Source organism: Canis aureus, chromosome 17, assembly GCF_053574225.1.
Source record: "Canis aureus isolate CA01 chromosome 17, VMU_Caureus_v.1.0, whole genome shotgun sequence".
Lineage (NCBI taxonomy): Eukaryota > Metazoa > Chordata > Mammalia > Carnivora > Canidae > Canis > Canis aureus.
In genome coordinates, this window is record NC_135627.1 from 11,052,728 (window position 1) to 11,076,272 (window position 23,545).

Consider the following 23,545-nt stretch of genomic DNA (forward strand, 5'->3'; position numbering starts at 1 on the left):
TTATTCATGAGAGACAGAGAGAGAGAGGCAGAGACACAGGCAGAGGGAGGAGAAGCAGGCTCCCATGCAAGGAGCCTGATGTGGGACTTGATCCCAGGATTTGGGATCAGGCCCTGAGCAAAGGCAGATGCTCAACCGCTGAGCTACCCAGGCGTCCCAATAAAACTTTTTTTTTTTTTACATCAACTCCATACCCAACATGGGGCTCAAACTCCCAACCCCAAAATCAAGAATCAAATGCTCTACCAAGTGAGCCAGCCAGGTGCCCTTCAATAAAACTTTTTTTAAAAGGCCTGACAGTCAGCCATTTAAAATGCTCTATGAATGGAGAACTTGACATCTTCTGACCAGAGGCAAAAGGTAAAAATGGGAATGCAAAGAGAAGTAGTAAACATGCAAAATAGCTACAAGAAACACAAAAATAGTGACACTGCAAAAAACCTAAACAATTGTTTCCAAGGGCTAATACTTGGAATTATGAAGTAAGCAGGACACTATCTCAGTCAAAAATAACTACTTTGTACATACGTAAAGGAAAAATGAGCCTCTAATTTGAAGATTCTACTTAAAAGTCAATTAGCTTATTTGCATTTGAAATTGAAGAACAAAAGAGCTTTAGTTTCAAACAGTTTCAACCTATTTTATACAGATATTTATTAAATATTTATTAAAATGCTTTAGTTTGAAATAACGCTATAGGCACCAGAAAGAAAACAAATATGAGCAATTCAATTCTATACCTTCTGTTCAATAAAACTTGCTTCTCCATGGCAGGTGGTACAAAGAAGTCTACCCAGGGGGTTAATCAAAATTCCCTCAGAATAATTGAAAAGCATCTGCATTTTTTCCCCAGAAGCCACAAAAAAGTCACAGGAAGCAGAACATATAATCTTGATTATGAGCACTGAGTCTGTGCCAGCACAATGTACTGTCCCCTGAAATTATGTGACAGGACACAGTATCATTGTGCGAGCAGCTACTGAGGTTTCCCCAAATGAGGCTGAAAAACTCAAGAAAATCAAAAGACAATGATAATAAGTTGCATGTGTGATGTTTTGCTACTGTAGTGAAGCAAACCCCATATTGTGACAAATGTAATCATTCTCAGAGCAAGCCAGTGCTGGGGAAGACCTCAGGGGTCACGAACCCCAACCTTTCATTTTACAACAAAGAAAACAGAGGTTTAGGAAGGTCACATAATCAGTTTAAAGCATTACTGGGGCTAAAATGAGACCTTTCAAGGGTTCTTTCCATGCAATATTTTTTCTATGTACTCCCTGGTGGGGTGAGAGAGCTGCTTACCTAAGACATGGAAAATTCTTGGGAACTTCTGAGAGCTGCGTGTATAAAACTCCACACAGAAGTGCTACAACTAACCATCTGTGAAAGTGCAACACCTAAGAGTTTGGGGACACTCACAATTCCCAGCAAAGTGATCTGTGTGTCAGCCTAAGGGAAGCAAGACTATGGTTCTAGAGTTCGAGTCCATGACTACAGTTTCAGTAGCTGCAAACTGGTAACTGCTTGAGCCCTGGTGGGAGGATCAGCAGCAGCACTGAGGCAGAGAAGACAAAGAGGGGGACACTGAAGAGTGTTCTTGCTGGAATTCAGAAGTGATTTGCCAGACTTTAGCATAACATAGGTACACTAGGTCTCTCTTTGTCCTGATAACCCAGCCTAGTTTTGAAATAATTCTGCCTAGGGGTGCTGGGTGGCTCAGTGGGTTAAGCATCTGCCTTCGACTCAGGTAATGATTCTGTGTCCTGGGATGGAGCCCACATCAGGCTCCCTGCTCAGGAGGGAGTCTGCTTCTTCCTCTACCTCTGCCTCTCCCCCTCCTCCTGCTCATGCTCTCACTGTCTCTTTCAAATAAATAAATAAAATCTTAAAAAAAAAATTCTAACCAGCCTTCCTAATTATTCTGATATCATCATTCAGCTGATGTTCCAGAGGATAGACTTGAAGATTTGGTCATGGGAGAAATATTCTTAATAAATATTCTTAATATTCCCATGACCAAATCTTTCTGAGAAAAAAAAATTACTCATATTCTGGATTAGATGTCAGTCTTGTGGGTTTAGTTACTGTTATGTCAGTTCCTTTGGACCTGATTATTTCCAAGTTCTTTGTGCATTTAATTAGTGGTGTTTTTCCCCCCCTCCTATTCCTTATACACATGACCTCTTGGAGGCCTTATAGACCTGAGGAGATCCAGCCTCTCCCAGGGCTGGCTAAACCACCCCCCACCCAAAGATAGGGAAGACCTTGGGAATATGCCTTTCATATGCAAGCTAAGTACTCCTTTTATCTAGCTTACATACCAAGCCATTATTTCCCAGCCCTCTATCAGCCTATGACCAGGTATCAGACAGAGACCTCAGGCTGATGTCCCAAGCCCACACTGACATTCAAACTAGCAGTCTTAAGTCATTTACCCTGCCCTACTCTACCTTCCTGTAGAAACCCCAATAAAGGCTCCCAACCATGCTTTCCCCGTAGCTCCTTTTTGCCTCCTGACAAACCCTGGTGCTTTTCCAGTAGCCCTGTGTGGTGTGGGGTGCTCCCTCCTCATTAGAAGTATAAGTAATTCCTTCAATGGCATTAACCTTGGTGTTGACACTCATTACCTCCATAAATTAAAAACCTGCAGGTACACTTCAGAACACCCTGCAAAGGCAAGAGCAAATCTGCAGAATCACTGAAGGCCAGAATGCAGGCCACACGGTGCAAGGTCACTTGAGGTGCAAGGCCAGGAAGCTCCCGCCTGGGCCCCACTCTCACCTGCTTGCAGCCCTGCCTTCAAATCACAAGAGCTGCTGTGAGGAAGACACAGGCTCTATGGAAACCTTACACATGCTGTGTGCACACATGGAGCACACAGCATGTATTTATATAGGTTTATCTTCAACAAATTGATAAATTGATACCACAACATCTAATTGATCTTTTACTCTGAGTAGCTATGGCATTAACAGAGATCATTCAACAAGAAATCGCTGATGGACAAGCTTGAAATGTAAAACATTTGTTTTTTTGAAATGAAATGTAGATACAATCAAGAATACAAAAAACAATATCAAAGTCCTTTGGATCATAATTGCAGACACTGATTAAGAGGAAATCTTATTTAGAGGAATGACATGTTGGTTGAAAGTCTGTGAAGACAAAAATGCACACACAGAATCATCAAGTGAGGGCAAGACAGCAAAACAATACATGTGACATATATGGACATGGGGCCCAGTTCTTTCTTAATATGATCAAGATACCAGCAGTTCCTTCAATTTACAAATTAAGGCTGGGTAAGGTGGGATGAATGAATAAGGTGGGACAGCTGTGGACTATTTATCCAGAGGACACCTAAGTTTGCAGAGCATCAGAGAGCTTTGTGAAAGGTTAAGGAGATGGAACAGGTACTTTTGTGCCCGTCCATAATTATTGTCTAGACTCAGACTCTCAACCTCCGCACCACTGATATTTTAGGTTGGATAATTCTCTTGTAAGGAGCGGTCTTGTTTACTGGAGGATGTTCAGAAATATCCCTGATGATGCTTGCAAGAAGTTTTAGGAAATCCACCCAGTGGATTCCAGTAGCAGCCCACTACTTGTAACAGCCAAAATGTCTCCAGACATTGCCAAGCATCCCTTGAGAAGCAAAACTGCCCAGGGTTGAGTACTACTAATCTAGACTTACAATACCTACACAAATACCATCAGGAACTTCGATTTCAAAAACTACCCAAGGTATTCATAAAATCCTTCAAGGGGGATTACACTTTGGTTGCATAAGGAAGTGAAGAGTGGAGAGGGGTTAAATACTTGGATAAGAACAATTAGTCTTTCACAACACACTTTAACAACCTACTCACCCTAAATAATAGCTAAGGTTTTCTCACATTCTGAAAGACTTTAAATCAAATTGTAAAAAAAAAAAACAAAAAAAATTGTAATTTTAATCTATTTTTAATATCTGGAATGATTACCTGGTAAATATTACCTTTAAAAAAAAAATTCCCTCCCTGGATACAAAATAACTTACATGAGGAAGCCCAGGAATCTGAACCTTTAGCACTCTACCCCATTAAATGGCTGGTCTCTAAGTTCAAACCCAGAAGAGGAGGGTTAGTATGTCCTTACCTCCAGGCCCTGCTCCCACCAAAGCTAGCTGCTCTCTACCAGGCAGTCAGAAGTAATTAGCATGTGTAAAGGGCCACTAGAAGACCTAAATCCTAACAACTCAGAAGCAACTGTGAAGGAAGCCAGGTCTGTCAGCAGATCTGGGTTTGAATCCCCTATTACTGCCTTTAGTATAGGAGCCAATCTGAGCAAATCACTTAATGTCCATAATATTACAATGGAGGCATGACCTCATCTGTAAAATAGGGGTTCTGCCGATGGTCTCAAACAGTAGTGGGAACTGAATGAGGTATCAGTGTAAAGTGTTGGGAGCATTGTATGCACTGAAGGAGCATTGTCTCCTTGGTCTGGTTTACTGAACAGCTAAGATAGGAAAGAGTTGAGTGATGGGATGCCTGGGTGGCTCAGAGGTTGAGCATCTGCCTTTGGTTCAGGGCATGATTCTAGAGTGCCATGATCAAGTCCTGCATCAGGCTCCCTGAATGGAGCCTGCTTCTCCCTCTGCCTGTGTCTCTGCCTCTGTCTCTCTCTGTGTCTCTCATGAATAAATAAAATCTTAAAAAAAAAAAAAAAGGAAAGGGCTGGGTGAGCTCTGAGAGACAGCATACAATCAGGGTGGCTGCTAAAACTTAGGCACTAATCATTTCCCTGCCCTTAAATGAGGCAGGGGTTCTATTGCAAACAAGGGCACTTCATAGTTTCATGTGTCCCCTGATGCCTGGTAATTACCTAGGGTAATTAACACTGATACCTTAGTAATTATCTTTGCTGTCCCCCACAATCTTGAGAATTTATACCATACAAAATGTACGCCAGCTAGGGGAAGCCTCAGAAACACACACCTGACATGCTGGCTACTATTTGATGCTCACACGTCTTACCGGGCACTCTGCCATGTACTGCCCATACGTGGCGGGGAAAGTGCCACAGATATTAAAGAGCTCTGCAATTAAATGCTAGCCAGAAGAGAACAAAAACTACTCTTTGCAGCAGCCATTGTGAGGTGGTGCTATAAAACATTCTACGTAACATCTCTCAGTGGGAAGATTACAAGACTTCTACAAAATGGAGGACCAAAGGAGGAGCCACAGCTTCTGAGATAAGATATGACCTGTACCTGTTCCCTGCTGACTCAGCACATGAGTCCTTCAGGAAACTGTTATTGGTAAATAGTTTAAAAAGGACCCACATAGAATGCAATTATGCAAACTAGAATTTCCATGAATAGCCATCCATAGCAGATCTAGGTGATGATCCAATACTTGGAAGACTAGAAGGGGTAACCCTTGTACCATTCCCACAGCTAACATTTAAAAAGGTCATGAAAACAAATGGAATATGAGGTTAGCTGAAGTGTGTTGTCATTTTCTCTGCATAAAGCCATTTGAATAGGTCAAAATGTGTGTAAGATTTTGTAAGCTTTAGGCCACTGAAGAGTATCTCATCTGTTCTAGAGATTTAATTTCTACAACATTATAGTGAAATGGGAAAGAAAACTCTGGAACTTCAATTGTTATTACATGTAGTTTAAGCCAGTGATTCTCAACCGGGGTGTGTGTGGTGATTTTGCTCTCTTTCCACCCCCAGGGCCATTTGGCAATGTCTGGAGACAGTTGGGTTGCTCTATCTGGAGAGGTGTTGCTACACATCTCATAAAGCACAGCACAGTCTCTTATAGCAAGAATTATCTGGTTCTAAATGTCATTACTGCCAAGGTTGAAAACCTCATTCTAAGCCAAAAATAAAAATGATCACTGTCTGGGGTGCCTGGGTGGCTCAGTCGGTTAAGCATCTGAGTCTTGATCTCAGGGTCATGATCAAGCCCCAACTTGGACTCCATGCAGGGCTTATTTAAAACAAACAAACAAACAAACTGTCCAATGGGTATAAAACTTAAGAGATATAGCTGATACTATAGATTTAATTATACTTCAGGTCCTATCGTGTCCCTTCCTGGTTAAAAAAAATTATTATGAAAAAATTTAAAAAATAAATAAATAATTATGAATGTATACACTAATCAATCCAAATAATCAAATGTTTGTCCTACCCTCTAATTACAATAAGAAACATCAGGAACATTGCTCTTATGCTTGACTCATAACACCAGTAATCTAATGTGTTTTGGGTATTCATTTCCTAAACTAGAAACTAATTCTACCATTAAATGTCAAAAAATAAAAAAATAAAAAAAGTCAAAAAATATATTTAAATCCTAATCCTGGCATATTATATTTTAGATTTTATTTATTTATTTGACAGAGACTGAGAGAGCATGAGCAAGGGAGAGAAGCAGACTTCCTGATGAGCAGTGGGGAAGCTCAATCCCAGGACTCTGGGATCATGACCTGAGCTGAAGGCAGGTGCTTAACTAACAAAGCCACCCAGGCGCCCCAGTCCTGGTGTGGTGTGTTGTGGTGTGGTGTGGTGTGGTGTATTGTATTGTATTATTTTTGTCCTTTCACATCTTTATTTTTCCCAGAAATGGATACATTTATTTTTTTACATTTTTAAAAGTTCAATTTGTCAACATATAGTATAACAGCCAGTGCTCATCTCATCATGTGCCCTCCTCAGTGCCCATCACCCAGTTACCTCAACCCCTCGCCCACCTCCTCTTCCGCAACCCTTTGTTTGTTTCCCAGAGTTGGGAGACTCTCAAGGTTTGTCTCCCTCCCTAATTTTCCCCACTCAGTTCCCCTCTTTTCCCTTATAATCCCTTCACTATTTCTTATATTCCATATGAGTGAAACCATCTGATGACTGTCCTTCTCCTACTGACTTATTTCACTCAGCATAATGCCCTCTAGTTCCATCCATGTTGAAGCAAATGGTGGGTATTTGTCCTTTCTGATGGCTGAGTAATATTCCATTGTATATATAGACCATACCGTCTTTATCCATTCATCTGTTGAAGGACATCATGGCTCCTTCCACAGTTTGGCTCCTTTCATTACTGCTGTGAACACTGGGGTGCAGATGTCTTGGCTTTTCACTGCATCTGTATCTTTAGGGTAAATATCCAGTAGTGCAATTGCTGGGTTGAAGGGTAGCTCTATTTTTAACTCTTTGAGGAACCTCCACACAGTTTTCCAGAGGGGCTGCACCAGTTCACATTCCCACCAACAGTGCAAGAGGGTTCCCTTTTCTCCACATCCTCTCCAACATTTGTTGTTTCCTGTCTTGTTAATTTTCACCATTTTCACTGGTGTGAGGTGGTATCTCATTGTGGTTTTGATTTGTATTTCCCTGATGGCAAGTGATGTGGAACATTTCCTCATGTGCTTGTTGGCCATGTGTATGTCTTCTTTGGAGAAATTTCGGTTCATGTCTTCTGCCCATTTCATGATTGGATTGCTTCTTGGGTGTTGAGTTTGATAAGTTCTTTATAGATCTTGGATACTAGTCCTTTATCTGATATGACATATCAGTTCTGGTGTATTTTATTTTATTTAAAAAATATTTTATTTATTCATTCATGAAAGACACGGGGGGTGGGGTGGGCAGAGACACAGGCAGAGAGAGAGGGAGAAGCAGGCTCCATGCAGGGAGCCCGACATGGGACTTGATCCCGGGTCTCCAGGATCACACCCTGGATCGAAGGTGGTGCTAAACCGCTGAGCCACCAGGCTGCCCAAGTCCTCGTGTATTTTAAACTGATCTCTCCAAATGCAGATCTGTCAGTATCACCTGGTATGTAGGGAATAAGCCTTGTTGAGAAAGAAGCCAGGAATTTGCATTTTTAGCAAGCTTTGCTGGTGATGCTCACACATGCTCAAGTTTGACAACCCCTGACAGTCATTGATTCTAGAAGAAAAGAGCTGCCATTTGTGAATCATTCTTACCATAAGTTAAATAGCAACCAAATAATTTATAAAAACAGAATCAGGGCTCCCTGCCCACTCCAACCAACCATGCTCTCCGCCCTCGCCCGCCCTGCCGGCGCCGCTCTCCGCCGCAGCTTCAGCACCTCAGCCCATAACAATGCTAAAGTAGCTGTGCTTGGGGCTTCCGGAGGAATTGGGCAGCCCCTTGCACTGCTTCTCAAGAACAGCCCCTTAGTGAGCCGCCTGACCCTCTACGATATTGCTCATACACCCGGAGTGGCCGCAGATCTGAGCCACATCGAGACCAGAGCAACCGTGAAAGGCTACCTCGGACCTGAGCAGCTGCCGGATTGCCTCAAAGGCTACGATGTGGTGGTTATTCCAGCTGGAGTCCCAAGAAAACCAGGCATGACACGGAATGACCTGTTCAACACCAATGCCTCAATTGTGGCCACCCTGACTGCTGCCTGCGCCCAGCATTGCCCCGAGGCCATGATCTGCATCATTTCAAATCCGGTCAACTCCACCATCCCAATTGCAACAGAGGTTTTCAAGAAACACGGAGCTTACGACCCCAATAAAATCTTCGGGGTGACGACCCTGGACATTGTCAGGGCCAACACTTTCATTGCAGAACTAAAGGGTTTGGATCCCGCGCGAGTCAATGTTCCTGTCATTGGCGGTCATGCCGGGAAGACCATCATCCCCCTGATATCTCAGTGCACTCCCAAGGTGGACCTTCCCCAGGACCAGCTGACAGCCGTCACTGGGCGGATTCAGGAGGCCGGCACGGAGGTGGTGAAGGCCAAAGCTGGAGCAGGCTCTGCCACCCTGTCCATGGCATACACTGGAGCTCGGTTTGTCTTCTCCCTTGTGGATGCAATGAATGGGAAGGAAGGAGTTGTCGAATGTTCCTTTGTTAAATCCCAGGAAGCAGACTGTGCCTATTTCTCCACACCATTACTGCTGGGGAAAAAGGGCATCGAGAAGAATCTAGGCATTGGCAAGATCTCCCCTTTTGAAGAGAAGATGATAGCAGAAGCCATCCCCGAGCTGAAGGCCTCCATCAAAAAGGGAGAGGAGTTTGTGAAGAACATGAAATGAAAGGGCAGCCAGCTAGCAGTCCGTTTCCCTAACTTATGAAGGCATCATGTCCCTGCAAAGCCATCTCCTGCCCTCATGTTTCCGTTGCGTTAACCACCAGTCATGTTAACGTCACCACCCCTTCCAATCGCAAGTCCGTCAATGTGTGCATCAATAAAAGCAGGCTTCCATTTTCAAAAAAAAAAAAAAAAAAAACAGAATCAGCAGTATATTGCACTATACTACAGTGGCCTTCAAGAGCCTACCTAAAATAGCAGCCCTTCCACGTGGGGCCAGTCTAAGGAAGAAAGCCCCTGAGCACTGTCGTAAAATAATGATGTATGAGAAGTATTTTGTCTTCCAAACTCTGGATTTCCCTAGTCACGACTGTTCGTGGTAAACATCCTCACTCTTGAAGGAAGTGAATGTTCTTAAGCATCTAAAGGCCACAAACCTTCACAAGTATCTGAAGGATTAAATACATGCTTTATATTAGTACATGAACTGTGAGAGGTTAATGGTCATAAACCTAAGAACAATAATTAGACTTTTCAAATAAAAGAGAAATATTTTCCTTCTGAATTTTTCTGCAAACTGAGCACCCAGTATGATCTCAATGGAGAGTACAATCTCAGATGACAACAGGTCTCCAGGCAAGCAAGCAAAAGGAGAAAAATAAACCCCACAGGGCAAAATGAAGCAAAGGGAAAGTGTATTAAATATTAAATATTTTTTGGGGGGTGCTGTACTATATGTCAAGCTACTATATGTCAAGTACCTATTATTCTTTGGCATTTTATAAACACTTTCTTATTAAACCCTCACAACTTCTATAGAAGTAGATGTTCTGCTGATAAAAAAAAATACTGAGGACCAGGGAGGTTAAGTAACTTGGTCAAATTCACAAAGTTGGCATGTAGGAGATTCAGACTCAGAGAATCAAGCTTTATTTAGCAGCCTACCTCAACATCCATGAACATCTTGGGAGTGGTTTCTGGAAATTTCTTGTGAACATGTAACTCAATAATTGCAAATATTTATCGTTGACATTTCAGAGTGCTGTGTGCCTTATTTTTACAACGAAGTCTAAGCTGCTATATGCCTTGTTTCAGAAAGTGAATAGATTCAAATAAGCATTCTAAAACCCTAAAGCATCATACAAATGTAAGACATGATGTTATTTATTAAAATTAATTTTATTTTAAGGATCTCTGGCAGATGGCAGCAGGATTTTGAGACACTTTGAAATAATTAGTGATACCCTAGGATAATGTGAAATCATGACTGAGGTTACATTAAGTTAACTTCTAATAGCCACATATAATATAAATTATTTGGACAATAGGTAATGCCATTTTAACAATGATATTATAGAGACTCAGAGCCTCCTCCTCAGATGTGGACTTTCCCAGGGGTCTGATCTGGGCCTTTTCTCTTCTTCACCATCCCATCCCCATGGACAATCTCAGCTACTGCAAACCTCAGATCTCATCTCTGCATGTTGACCAAGTGCCAAATAACATGCTCATCCTTAATCTTTTTCCTGATCTCCAGACTAGAAATGTCCCTGACATCAGAGATGTCTCCCTGGTATTTCAAACTGAAAACAGTCAAAAATCTAAGTCATTACCTATCCCACCTTTTCTCTGGTATAATTCTTCTCCTCTTCCTGTTTTTCTCCTTTGGGTAACTTAGTTATCACATCTGGAAATCTCAGAATCATCTTTGAATCTGTCTAACACATATCACTGGACCCTGGGTCCTCAAGGAGTCTCTCAAGTGCACCCTCTTCGTTTGTTCCCACAAGTTCTCTTTAAAATCAACATAAAACAAATCACACCTCTCTTCTTTCAAATCCTTCAAAGTCTAGAGAATAGGGTCCAATCTCCCTGGCATGGCTCTGCATCATCCAGCTCCCACTATTCCAGTTTCACCTTCAACACAGACCTTGGCCACTGGCTTGCTACCCTCACTAGGTAATCTACTCTTCTTTAAACATCTGGTCACCCACAAGCCTCTGTACCTCCATTTATTTTATTTCCTTTGTTTCTCTACTATCGTCACGGAGCACAGCTTCTGAACATATGGTCTTGGGTTTTGTATCAGAAGAAGAAATAAACTAATCTATAATTTCCTCTGCTATCTCATTGCCCTATACATAACCCATCTCACACTTACCATGTACTCATGAGACCAGTCTGTGTCACCTGGACCCAGTACACTGTTTAAGGGCAGAGACCAAATCACATTCATCCAGGACACTTCCTAGCACATAGTACAGCAGGCAGTCTGTGATTTCTTTAAATGTTTTGTTCAAAATGCATCACATAATGGGATATTAATAATTGCAGTTTCATATGATATACAAAATGCCAATTTCAAAAGGCTAGAAAAGTAAACTCAGTTACCTCCCAAAAGTTTGTTCTTGGGTTGGTTACATGGTACATAGAACATGTTACCAAAAAACAATGTTCAAGAGTAGGAAAGCATTTAAAGCCCATTTCCTAAAATCTTATTTTAGTGACATTTTGGTTGAAATTTCGCATTATGTGGGGGAAAGGCAAGACAGAATGCTATAAAATTACTTTTTCTTAGTATTATAAAATGTATCTAAAGAACAGAAATACTTGGGGGTGCCTGAGTGACTCAGTGGGTTAAGGCTGGACTCTTGACTTCAGTTTAGGTCATGGTCGTAGGGTTGTGAGATCAAGTCCTATATTGGGCTCTGCACTGGGGGGTGGAACCTCCTTGGATCATTTCTCTCCCATTTCCCCTCTCCCTGTCTCTGTCTCTCCCTTTCTAAAAACAAAAACAAAAACAGAAAGACTCATCACTCTTCCACAAAATGTCTGCTCTGTGGCTTTCATCCTGATGTCTATGGCTGGACAGGAAAAGGATCAGGAATAAAGAGAACATGCCCCAAGTGGGGATAAAGCCCTGCGTGGATGGGGTGGAAGTGGGTCTCTGCCGAAGGCTGTAGGATTTTACGCCAGTTTTCCCCATCCAAGGAAACCGAGACCAGCACAGGTAGGTGGGGTGAGCAAATCCCATAGAGGCAATTCAGTCAAGGGGTGGGCACACATGGAAAGCCTAAAGCAGCAGCACTCAGGATGACTGCAAAGGCAGGCTGGGACACGGATGACCATGCCAGAAATCCCAATAAGCCGTCGTTTACTCCTCAAACCTTATTAATACAGGGAAAGGAATGGGCTACAGAAGGGAGAGACGGCGGATGGAGATTAGAGGAGCCAGACACGATGTAAATAGAAGGGCTGCTTACGAATCTGTAAGGTATACAAGACTGAACAAGTTCCCTGGAAGTTTATTTTTGGAAGACAATAATAACCCAAAACTATATGACATCATTTACTTCTCAAGAGTACTGACTCAGAAGAACAATAACAAACATAGTTCCTTTCATTTTCCAATTATTTGGAGTTCAAACAAATAGGAGTTTACTCTATCAAAATTCAATATCCATATGTGAGTTTTCAGAAGAAAGAGAACTTTTTGATGATGTTTATACATCTATCTATAAATATGAATAATGCAGATTTTGGATCCTATGATATCAGATGACAAGATACAGCCTAAGCTTCAGCTCTTGCTAATTAAACGAATCAATTAAGAGACTACAGTTGCAACTGTGTAGCTGCTGTTCTATAGTAGCAATAACAACCCCACGGGGAGGTCTTTTACTACATTAAAATGCTGTCCTCCACAACTCCATCTGATATTATTAGAAACAGTTATTTGTGTCTTGCTGTCATATTAGTAGCAAAGGCAAATTATGGAAATATGCAGACCAGAATGGGCCCAGTATGAGATCAGGTTGGGTTCTCAGCTTCCAGGGGAACAATTGCTGAAATTCCAAAGTTCCCCAAAGTTCTTTAATGGAACTGATAAATCTATCAGCACAGCAGCCATTTAGAAACTAGGTAAGGGTCACATATTTACATACTTTCCTGCTAAGCTGATACAATTCAACTAGATGAATTATCATATTAAGTTTACCCTCCTGAGTTAAACTGATGGAGTTCAAAATTGTTTTCGATGGTTGTCATTAATCGCTGTTACTCCGTAAACGCTTACTTTGAAATCTAATTGTGCTGGTGTATCAAGGGTCATATTAATAGCATCTTAATGGTAAATCTTTGTAAAACATGTTTATTCTACTGATATTATCACTCAAGCTTTCAAGGCTAATAAGAAATAAAGTATATTTATTATCAATAAAAACTTAATTTAAAATGTACAATTTGAGATTTAAATTAGCTTTAAGAACTTCAGCATGATTTGGTTTCATTAAGAGATCTGGCTAAGCTTCAAAGACATATAATTTGATAGTTCCTCAAGAGTCCTTGGGTAAATGCCAAAAGCGCAGCTACGAAGGAGCTGTTTATTGTACTCTATGCTTATTTTCGCTTTGGGGCAATATGTATTGTTTTCACAAGAAAAAAAATTAGTCTTGGTGAGATATGTTTGACTTAATATTATAGTATTTAAAAAATAATAGTACTTTAAAAATTAAACATAAACAATGATTACAAAACAAAACTTTGGAATAAACTGGTAACTTCTACATTCTTAAAAGCAATAATGAAATATTCATCCTTATTGCAAAGCATAGTTCAAGTAAGTAATTCTGGTTCAGTAAAACACTGGACCTCTTTCATTTCTTCTTGAGCTTATACTATCTGATGTACACAAACTCACAGCTGCACCAAAAACATGCACATAAAACAAAACTCAGACAACTTACAATCTGAGATAGGCATATATATCTTGGAAAAATTCTGGGATATGTAACTCACCAACCAAGTGTATGTTATGGATTATATGTTTGTGTCCCTCCCTAAATCCCTATGTTGAAGCTCTAATAATCCCCAGTATAATGTTATTTGGTTGTGGGTCCTTTGGGAGGCAGTTAGGTTTAGATGAGGTCAAGGGAATAATAAGGCTTTCATGATGGGATTAGTGTTTATAAAAAGGAAGAAAGACCAATTACTATATGGTACACCTGAAACTAATGTAACACTGTATGTTAGTTAACTGGAATTAAAATAAAAGCTTTTAAAGAAATAAAAAGTAAAAGATAAGAAGACCAGAATTTTCTCTTTGCCATGTGAAGATAGAGTTACCAGCTAGGAGGAAGACCCTCACCAGGAGTCAAATCTGCTTGACCCTGAACTCAGCAACCACTAGAACTGTGAGAAATTAATGTCTGCTGTTTAAGCTACCCCATCTATGGCATAGCGCCTAAGCTAAAATACTTGTACTTAATAGCAGTTATAGCAATAACTGGATCACACAATAAAGCTGTTTCTAAGGCACTCTGATGGTAAACAGCTTAACTTGAAAGTCAGAGACCTGATTTTGCATCCTGCTTCTGCCAGTTATTAGCACAGAATAGTCATTTAAACTGACTATGCTCACTTTGTCTTCTGAAAATTAGGCATACCCTTTAATTGGTGTTTTGCATGTTTGAGTATGGGATATAGGTGATGATAAAAGGTAAGAAAATATCTTGGAAAATAAATGGCAGTGCTCAAGTCAGGTATTAATGAGGAACAATGCTCTGATTATGAAATATACTTTTAGGTAAATTGCCTGAGTTAGTTTTCAAATTTTCATACATGTCAAATAAATGCTTTCATGCCTATCTATGTTGGGTATATACTAGGTTGAGCCCTGCCATCCAAAAATTCACATCCAGCCAATATTTCAGAATGTGACTCCGTTGTAAAGAAGGTCTTTCCAAATGTAATTAGCTAAGACAAGGTCTTACTATATAAGGGTGGTTCTTAAAGCCAGTGACTTGTGTGCTTAGATTTCTGTGACCGAATATACACAGACCTGGGAAGGAAAGCCATGTGAGGACAGAAGCAGAGATCAGAATGATGCAGCTACAAGTCACGGAACAGTAAGTACTGCTCCAACTATACCAGAAGCTGTGAGAGAGGCATGAAACAGATTCTCTGTGAGAGCCTCCAGAAGGAGCCAACATTGCCCACACCTTAATTTCAGATTTCTCATCTCCTAAACTCTTAGGGAATACATTTCTGTGTTCTGAGTGAAGCCACCCAGTTTGTGGTCATTTGTTGTGGCAACCCTAAGAAATGAATATAGTCCTATGTCCTCCATGTTGGGAGTGGTCATGAAGTTGATAGATACTAAAGGTTAAAACGTGGATGGCCTGAATTTGTAGGTACATCCAAGTAAAATATGCTCCTCTGAATCACAGAGGCGCAAATTTCATCTCAATGCCTTTATTTTTTTAAAAGATTTTATTTATTCATTCATGAGATACATACACAGAGAGGCAGAGACATAGAGTGAGAAGCAGGGTCTCTGCAGGGAGCCCAGTGTGGGACTCGATCCTAGGACCCTGGGATCGTGACGTGAGCCAAAGGCAGACGCTCAATCACTGAGCCACCCAGGTATCCTGATCTCAATGCCTTTAGTAGAAGAGTTTGCCTTTCGTTATATAAAAATACTTACTAACTTAACAATTTTTAAATCAAGTTCAAACAGAGTAACAGAACGGAAATACCTTACACTTAGATTTAAAATTAAAGAGCCAAAGATTTTACAGTAGATCGACTTAATCCACTGACTCTTCAATGTCTACATCTTTTCTATACATGTAAATGGATATGGAACTCTATCAGCAAGAAGAGTCCTTTATATTCCATGGCTGTGTGTTAGGATAAGCTAGGTTAGGCTTCAGAAATAGCTCTGAAATCTCAGTCCACAGAAAGTTGGGGGTACGGTGCCCCAGCTCCAGCCTTCCCCAGGAACCCATGCTGCTAGGAACTCAACAGCCAAGCATGTTGTTTCCCCAGCAGACATGGGAGGGACCTAGAGAGCTCATGCCTGCTCATGGCTGTCCCTGACCAGAAGTGAAGGACATCACTGTAAGGAGACAATTCTCCATGGGTCTCTCGTGCTTCTCTACTTCTTGTGAGTGTGGCACTGACTATCTTTTGTTCTGGACTATACAAACAGCCTTGTAAGACAGAGACACCCTTGGAACAAAGGGAAGGCATGTTCACTGCCCACAGAGAAACTCAGAGTTCTCTGAACTAAACTCAGGTTCCCCTACTATAACAGAACCCACTGTGTGAGCACATGTCCTCCTGCCCTCTTCACACCACACTGTGGGAACTGGAGCTCAGGGAAATGATGCAAAAACAATGATATTCTGGCCACTGCTATTGCTGTAATAAACCATCCTTCATCTCTGACCCTGGAGTCTCACCTCTTCTACCAGCATCCATGACTGTAGTGGGCTAATTTGTCAGCTTCAAGGAAGGTAAAATCTCAGAGCCTCCACAGTTCTTGACAGTCACTTCCATTCACAGCTCACAATCCAGACTAGTCAGGTGATCCAACCCAGTCCTCCTTGCCTTATTAAAAATGCAAATTACATAAATAGACTAAATTCATGCATATATACAGTCTCACTCCAATGAAAGATGGGCAGAAGGTGTGAAGAGGTACTTTACAGAGGATTAGACTCAATGGTCAATAAACATAAATGCAGAAAAATATGTTCTACTTCATTAATAATCAAGATGTTAATTAAAACCACAATGAGGACACTACTGACACTGGCAAAACTTAACAAGTCTGATAATATCAGCTACTAGTGAAAATGTGGAACAAAGTGAACTCATTCACTGCATACTCTGTGCACATCAACCCTAACAAAACTCTGGCATACATGCAATCAGGATATATGTACTCATGCACATATGCTTAGAGCAGCACGGAGTTACAACAAAGACACTACAGACCACCCAGGGGTCCATCAACTGTAGAGGTGGACCTCACAAACAACACAGAGCCAAATAACAAAGTCAGACAATAACAGAATATAATCCCATGCATGTTGAGCTTAAAAACATGTAAAACTTAATTGTTTAATATTTAAGGATGTATTTATATGGAAAAGTTATAAAGGAAAAGTGATAAAAATTAGGAAGGAGGAGAAAGGAGATCTGATAGGACTGAGAAGGAATACACAGTGAACTTCAAAGGTAATGATAATTTTTGTGTTTTTTAGAAAAACTCTGGTGGGTATACAGGTCTTTGTTTTATCATTAGTCTTTGTAACTTATAAGTATTTTATAAATGTTCTTTTATACATATTATAAATGTGTAAAGTATATTTATAACATTTTATATAATATTTAGTATTTATATATGTAGCAATCTAATTTTAATAATGAGATTTAGGGACACATGGGTGGCTCAGCAGTTGGGCATCTGCCTTCAGCTCAGGGCATGATCCTGGAATGCCTGGAATGAGTCCCACATCAGGCTCCCTGCACAGAATCTGTTTCTCCCTCTGCCTGTGTCTCTGCATCTCTCTCTGTCTCTCTCATGAATAAATAAAATCTTTTTTAAAAATGAGATTTTAGTGAGAAATAACAAAATTGTATTTTTTAAAGTTCAAATTGTGTGAAACAACAAATGAAATTATTTTGAAGTCTGTACCTTCTCTGAACTGACAGAACATTTTTGAACTTTATCAATGCAACAAAAGTCCTTCTTTTAAAAAAAAAAATATTTATTTAAGAGACAGAGAGAGGCAGAGACACAGGCAGAGGGAGAAGCAGGCTCCATGCAGGGAGCCCGACATGGAACTCGATCCTGGGTCTCCAGGATCATGCCCTGGGCAGAAGGCAGTGCCAAACTGCTGAGCCACCCGGGCTGCCCCATAAAAGTCCTTCTTCTTCTTCTTCTTTTTTTTTTTTTACAAAAGTCCTTCTTAGTCTAAAATTCAACTCTTTGAACATGAAGGTATGTTTATCAACATTCAAAAGCCAACTTGTATAGAAAATTCTACAATATTCTCACAAAGAAAATTTGTATTTCGGAAGTCTTCCCTTAACCATGTGACCTACCAATGCTCTTCCTGACTGCATCTGCTTTAGGAAATTAGAAGTGAAGCAGTACACGCTCGCTAGAAATTACTCTGCATCTGTCTTAACAGTCCCACTATTCTCAAGACCTTTTCTTTCTCTCTTTCATACTGATCTATTATTACTGCCAATAGTACACATAGAAAAATGCACTGTAACAAACTACAATGGCCATCTCAATGGCTGTGATGTAGAATTTTAGAGTACTTCAAAATTACTCTAGACACTGACATTTCTTCTCTGTACAAAGTGTATAAACAATGTGGACAAATAATTAGGATTCACTAGCAAGTCACCTCTTTTTTCCTGGAGGAAGACAGTGGAATCAGCTACATAAACAGGTCCACTTTTTTTTTATAAAGATTTTATTTATTTATTTATGAAAGACACCACAGAGAGAGAGGCAGAGACATAGGCAGAGGGAGAAGCAGACTCCATGCAGGGAGCCCAATGCAGGACTCGATCCCAGGACCCTGAGATCACAACCTGAGCCAAAGGTAGATGCTCAACCACTGAGCCACCCAGGTGCCCTAAACAGGTCCAGTTTTTATGGCTGTTTAGGGTGCGTTTATGTACGTTTCCTGCTGTATTTTAGGGGCCTGGAGTAGATGAAAAGAAATAAGGTAAAGGGCATTTGATGATGGGAAGAGCACTGGGCTGAGCAGACAAACTGGAGCTCCCTTCTGTGAGTTCCACTATCTGTGAACCCTTGGCCAAGAGAGTTGTCTTTTCTGACTCAAGTTCCTCACTTGGGCAAGAGGGATTCATTGCTAAGGTCCCAAACAGTACCCTAGGCTCTTCCGTCTCCTCCTTTGTTTCTGTATTTGCTTTCTTCTTCTTTAAGTGGAATCTTTAGGTCCCATACTTACGGATGTCATTGATCCACTCGATAAGCATTCATGGAGTGCCTATGTTATGAAGGCCCTGTTCTGAGTGCTGAGTGAGAGCAGTGGACAGGACAGTCAGGAGCCCTGTGCTCATGGAGCTTAGTTTACCCAAGTGGGAGAGATGGACAATAAACAAGTTTTAAAAAAGTAAAATATGTCAAACATTAAAATATGTCAGATAGTGATTAACTGCTAAAGAAACAGAACAAAGTGGAGGAAAAGTGGTAAAAATTTTAAACAATGTGACCAGGAAGTCATCCCTGAGGTGGTGGCCAAAGGTTTGAATAAAGTGAGGGAACCTTCTGCGCAGTTGCCTGGGGGCAAACAGTCTTGGCAGAGGAAAGGTAGGTGAAGAGATCTTGGTGTCTGCACCCGACGCAGCTGAAGAAAAGTAACAAGAACAATAGACTTGATTTATACTCTAAAAGGATCATGTTAACTGGTAAATGAATCGCATTTAGGGGAAGACAAGAGATGACAAAAGCGTTGGTCAGGGTGGGGTGGTGGAAGTAGTAGAAGGGGAAGCAAGGACAACACACTGTTCTGCTAGAATCCATAAAAACAAGTCCTTTCTAGCACAAGTGCTGAAGTACAGAGAAACGTCCACATAAGATCATTCTAGGAAGATGTGTAATTCTCTTTCCAGAAGATCACAGGTACACTGCATTCTATGGTGCTTTGTTTTATTATGCATTGCAGATACTGTGGGTTTTTTTTTTTTTAAACTGATTGAACATTTGTGGCAACCCTGCATCAAGCAAATCTATTGGTGCCATTTTCCAATAGCATTTGCTCACTTGCTATGTCTGTGTCACTTTTTAATAATCCTTACAATATTTCAAACTTTTATATTATGACTGTATTTCATTATTACTGTTTTATTGTGACCTGGGATCAGTGGTTTAACGCCTCCTTCGGCCCAAGCCCTGATCATGGAGACCCAGGATGGAGTCCCACGTGGGGCTCCCTGCATGGAGCCTGCCTGTGTCTCTGCCTCTCTCTCTCTCTCTCCTGATTAAATAAAATCTTAAAAAAAAAAAAAAAAGCTCTAATGATGATTAGCATTTTAAAGCAATATAGTATTCTTATTTATATTTTTTCATAATTTATTTTTATTAATCTCTACACCCAACATGGAGCTCAAAATTGCAACCCTGAAATCAAGAGTCATACTTTCTCTGAGCCAGCCAGGCCCCCCCAGCAATATAGTATTTTTGACTCATTTTATTGCAACATAGGCTTTCTTGCTGAGGTCTGGAACCAAACTCACAGTATCTCCAAGGTGTGCACACATATCTATTGATAATAATGTAACTGCCACTAAGGGATGGGATGTGTATACTTTAGTGATGGTGAATTTTATGTATCAACTTGGCTAGGCTACAGTATCCAGATTTTTGGCCAAACATTATTCTAGATGTTTCTATGAAGATATTTTTTAGATTAAAATTTAAATCAGCAGACTTGGAGTAAAGCAGATTACTCCCCCTAATATGGGTGGGCATAATTCAATTAAACGAAGAAAAAGGAATTCCCAAGTAAGAAGGAATCCTCCAAGTACATGGTCTTTGGACTTGAACTCCAAGTCTTCCCAGGCCTACCATGCATATTTTGGACTTGCCTCCTCTCTCTCTCTCTCTCTCTCTCCCCCCCCCCCCCCATATACAGAGAAATGCTAATTAAAACACTAAGGCACCTTATTATCTGATCATACACCTCATGAATATGATCATTACTACGACCACTACCTTCACATTAAAAGAAAAATAATAACTGTAAACTTCTTTTCACCAGCTAAAGTTAAATAATTTTGAAAACTGTAACTACTGCTAACAAGAATGCAAAGCAGTATTCTAATACGTGACAAAGGGCATTGTAAAAAGACAGGAAATAACTAGTAACACATACTAAGCCATAAAATTATTGATGGTCTTCATTACACTTTGAATGAAATATATCTTATACATTTTTGAAAATATCCATGTTTGAAAAAAATTCAAAATATCAAAAAAGCAAAACCATAAAGTTGTTCATTAGAACACCATTCATAATGGCAAAAATGAGGGGTCACTTAAATACCTAACAACTGGGATTCATAGACAATAAAATATGTCATACCCAGAGCTCCACTAAAATGATGCTGATAAATATATTCTAGCAATATGGAAAATGATTAGTAGAATCTTAAGTGAAAAAAAATCAAGATACAAAATTATGACTCCATTTCCTTAGAAATGCGTACTTGAAAAAACTTAATAGACAAAGTTATAAGGAAAACCGACAGGAAAAGCATCTTAAATAATATGTTTCTTATTTTTTATTATTAAAAAACAGGCAGAAAACCTCTAATTGAAAAAAAAAAGCACTTAAAATAACAACATACAAATAATTTTTAAAAACCTATTTTCTCTCTAATGAGAAATAGCTAAAATTATTCTATCATGGAAACCTCTTGAACATTAAGAATGCATTTATTAAACAAAAACATCTCATTTAATAGCAAAGTAAAACCTTGATGAAGACAAGTTCAAATACATGCGTTAAAGCTAGTTGAACACTTTTATTCCCCCTCTGTAAATTTAGTGAATATACAAAATAATAATCCCGTCATGCTTACCACTGTACCAAGAAACTGAATGCTCATGTTTCCACCCGCTTCTCGAGAAAGACACTGGGGAAAAAAAAGAAGTATAAAATGAATTCATATCCACACAAAAATGTGTACATGAATGTTCATAGCAGTATTATTAATAGTCAAATAACCTAAATGTCCATCAAGTGGTACATGGATAAACAAAATATGGTATGCTTATATGATGCAATATTATTTGGCTATTAAAAGGAATGCAGTACTGACATAGAAGGTCATCACATAGGACCACATATTATACGATTCTATTTAACATGAAATGTCCAGAATGGGCAAATTTACAGAGATAGGAAGTAGATTAGTACAGTTTGGCTGTTCTTTACAGAAGACTCACAGCTGCCCTGGAGACTTCCTGGTTGTCACAATTTCTTGGGCTAGCACAGATTGCCTAAAAATCCACCAAATGTCACATCTTTTCATTAGTGTAGATTACTTTATTCCACTGGTCAAGGAATGTATTGAAAAAAATTTTTGATTCCCCAAGAAATTAGGGTGGGGGGAATGAAACTTGGAGCTTCATGGACCTGTCAACAACTAGGAATGAAAGTAATGAAAATATACATAAACTCTGGTTGTCCTACTGAATAAAGAAACATGCGAGATGCCTGGGTGGCTCAGCAATTGAGTATCTGCCTTCAGCTCAGGGTGTGATCCCGCAGTCCAGGGATCAAGTCCCACATTGGGCTCCCTGCATGGAGCCTGTTTCTTCCTCTGCCTGTGTCTCTGTCTCTCTCTCTTTCTCTCTGTGTGTCTCATGAATAAATAAATAAAATCTTAAAAAAAAAAAGAAACAAACAAACATGCTCCTAACTCTAGAGCAGGATGCCAAGGGGCAGAGATTGCCAATGCCAAGTCTGGAACAGTTGGAAAGGGTAGCAGATTCCAGAGGTACATTAGATAAAGTTGTCCAGGAAAGAGAAGATGCCTTAAGGCTTCTTCAGACTGCTCAAGAAAAAGCTAGACCTCATGCTTGGATAAGAGACATCTTTGAAAGATCCATCTGGCACAAGTTCAAGAAGTGGCTACACCTTGGTATCTAAGTAACAGTTACAAGAAATGATTCCTTGCCATGCCTTACATGGGGCATTTTGTCAGACTGAGACTAGAGAAGCAAGCCCACATTAAAGCCAATAAGAAAAGTTTAGGGGAAAAAGTAAGAAAAATTTCTTCAGAAAGAGTTTCCACATCTTTCTGAAAGTCAAGTCTTATCTAATAAGTCTGAACTCTTAACTTTCTATTTTGTTCTTCTTGGATAACAGTCTATATACAAAAGTAAATATATGTTAAGTGGTTTCGGAAAGAACTTGTGACAATTTACTTATCGATTTGGTCCAAGTGTTAATGTCATGCTAATTCTGGAGGTGGTTGTGCTTCTACCAAACTTTGAAAAAAATCAAGTATATAAAGCACAAATCAAACTCCTTTTAGAAAGGAAAGAAGGGAGGGGAGAGGGAGGGAAAAGAGAAGAAAGATAAGTGAGGACGGGAAGAAGAAAAGGTGGCTGCCAAGGGAGCATTGCTGGGAGGAAATGAGAAATGACTGCTAATTAGTATGGGGTTTCAAATTTTTGTGTTAGTGAAAATGTTCTACAAGTGATTGTGGTGATGACTGAACAACTCTGTGAAGAGACTAAAAAATGCTGACTTGTGCATTCTGGGTGAACTATGATGTGTGAATTCTATCTCAATAAACCTGTCATATAATGTTAGCATTTGTTTAAAATAACAAGAGGGACAACACAATCCTTCTATGTCCAGAGGGCAGTGAAAAGAAACACAGCCCCTATGTTATGCATGTATTTGTAAATAAAGTAAGTTCAGAGTAATACAATATGATTTATGCATATCTTGTTTTAATTTTAGTTTGCAAGAAATGGATAACTAAATAGTTCATTGGAAGTAAATTATACTTTTTTTCCAGAAAATTCTCACCTGTAAAATTGCTTTATTTATTTCTAACCTGTTCTTCAAAATTCTTTCTTGTGTTCCTCAGAAAAGGCCCAATGACTTCAAAGATTCCACAAAAAATAAA

General features: G+C 39.9%; 1 protein-coding gene, 1 long non-coding RNA gene and 2 pseudogenes across 7 annotated transcripts in view; 3 read left to right on the top strand and 1 right to left on the bottom strand.

Annotated features, from left to right (window-relative positions):
* The window catches only part of PCCA (propionyl-CoA carboxylase subunit alpha), a 461,536-nt gene that overhangs the window by 56,396 nt on the left and 381,595 nt on the right, over positions 1–23,545 (bottom strand). For all 6 annotated transcript variants that reach the window (XM_077855069.1, XM_077855072.1, XM_077855071.1 and 3 more), the window contains one exon: positions 21,482–21,535. In XM_077855069.1, coding sequence (XP_077711195.1) covers positions 21,482–21,535 — 54 coding nt within the window. The remainder of the gene's footprint in view (positions 1–21,481; positions 21,536–23,545) is intronic.
* LOC144287772 (malate dehydrogenase, mitochondrial pseudogene) lies at positions 8,033–9,188 on the top strand (annotated as a pseudogene).
* Positions 12,903–23,545, top strand: part of LOC144287776 (uncharacterized) — a 64,537-nt gene continuing 53,894 nt past the window's right edge. Inside the window, exons 1-2 of the long non-coding RNA XR_013355531.1 lie at positions 12,903–12,985; positions 14,878–14,970. This is a non-coding gene — a long non-coding RNA (uncharacterized LOC144287776). The remainder of the gene's footprint in view (positions 12,986–14,877; positions 14,971–23,545) is intronic.
* On the top strand, positions 20,990–22,948 carry LOC144287775 (large ribosomal subunit protein uL29m pseudogene; annotated as a pseudogene).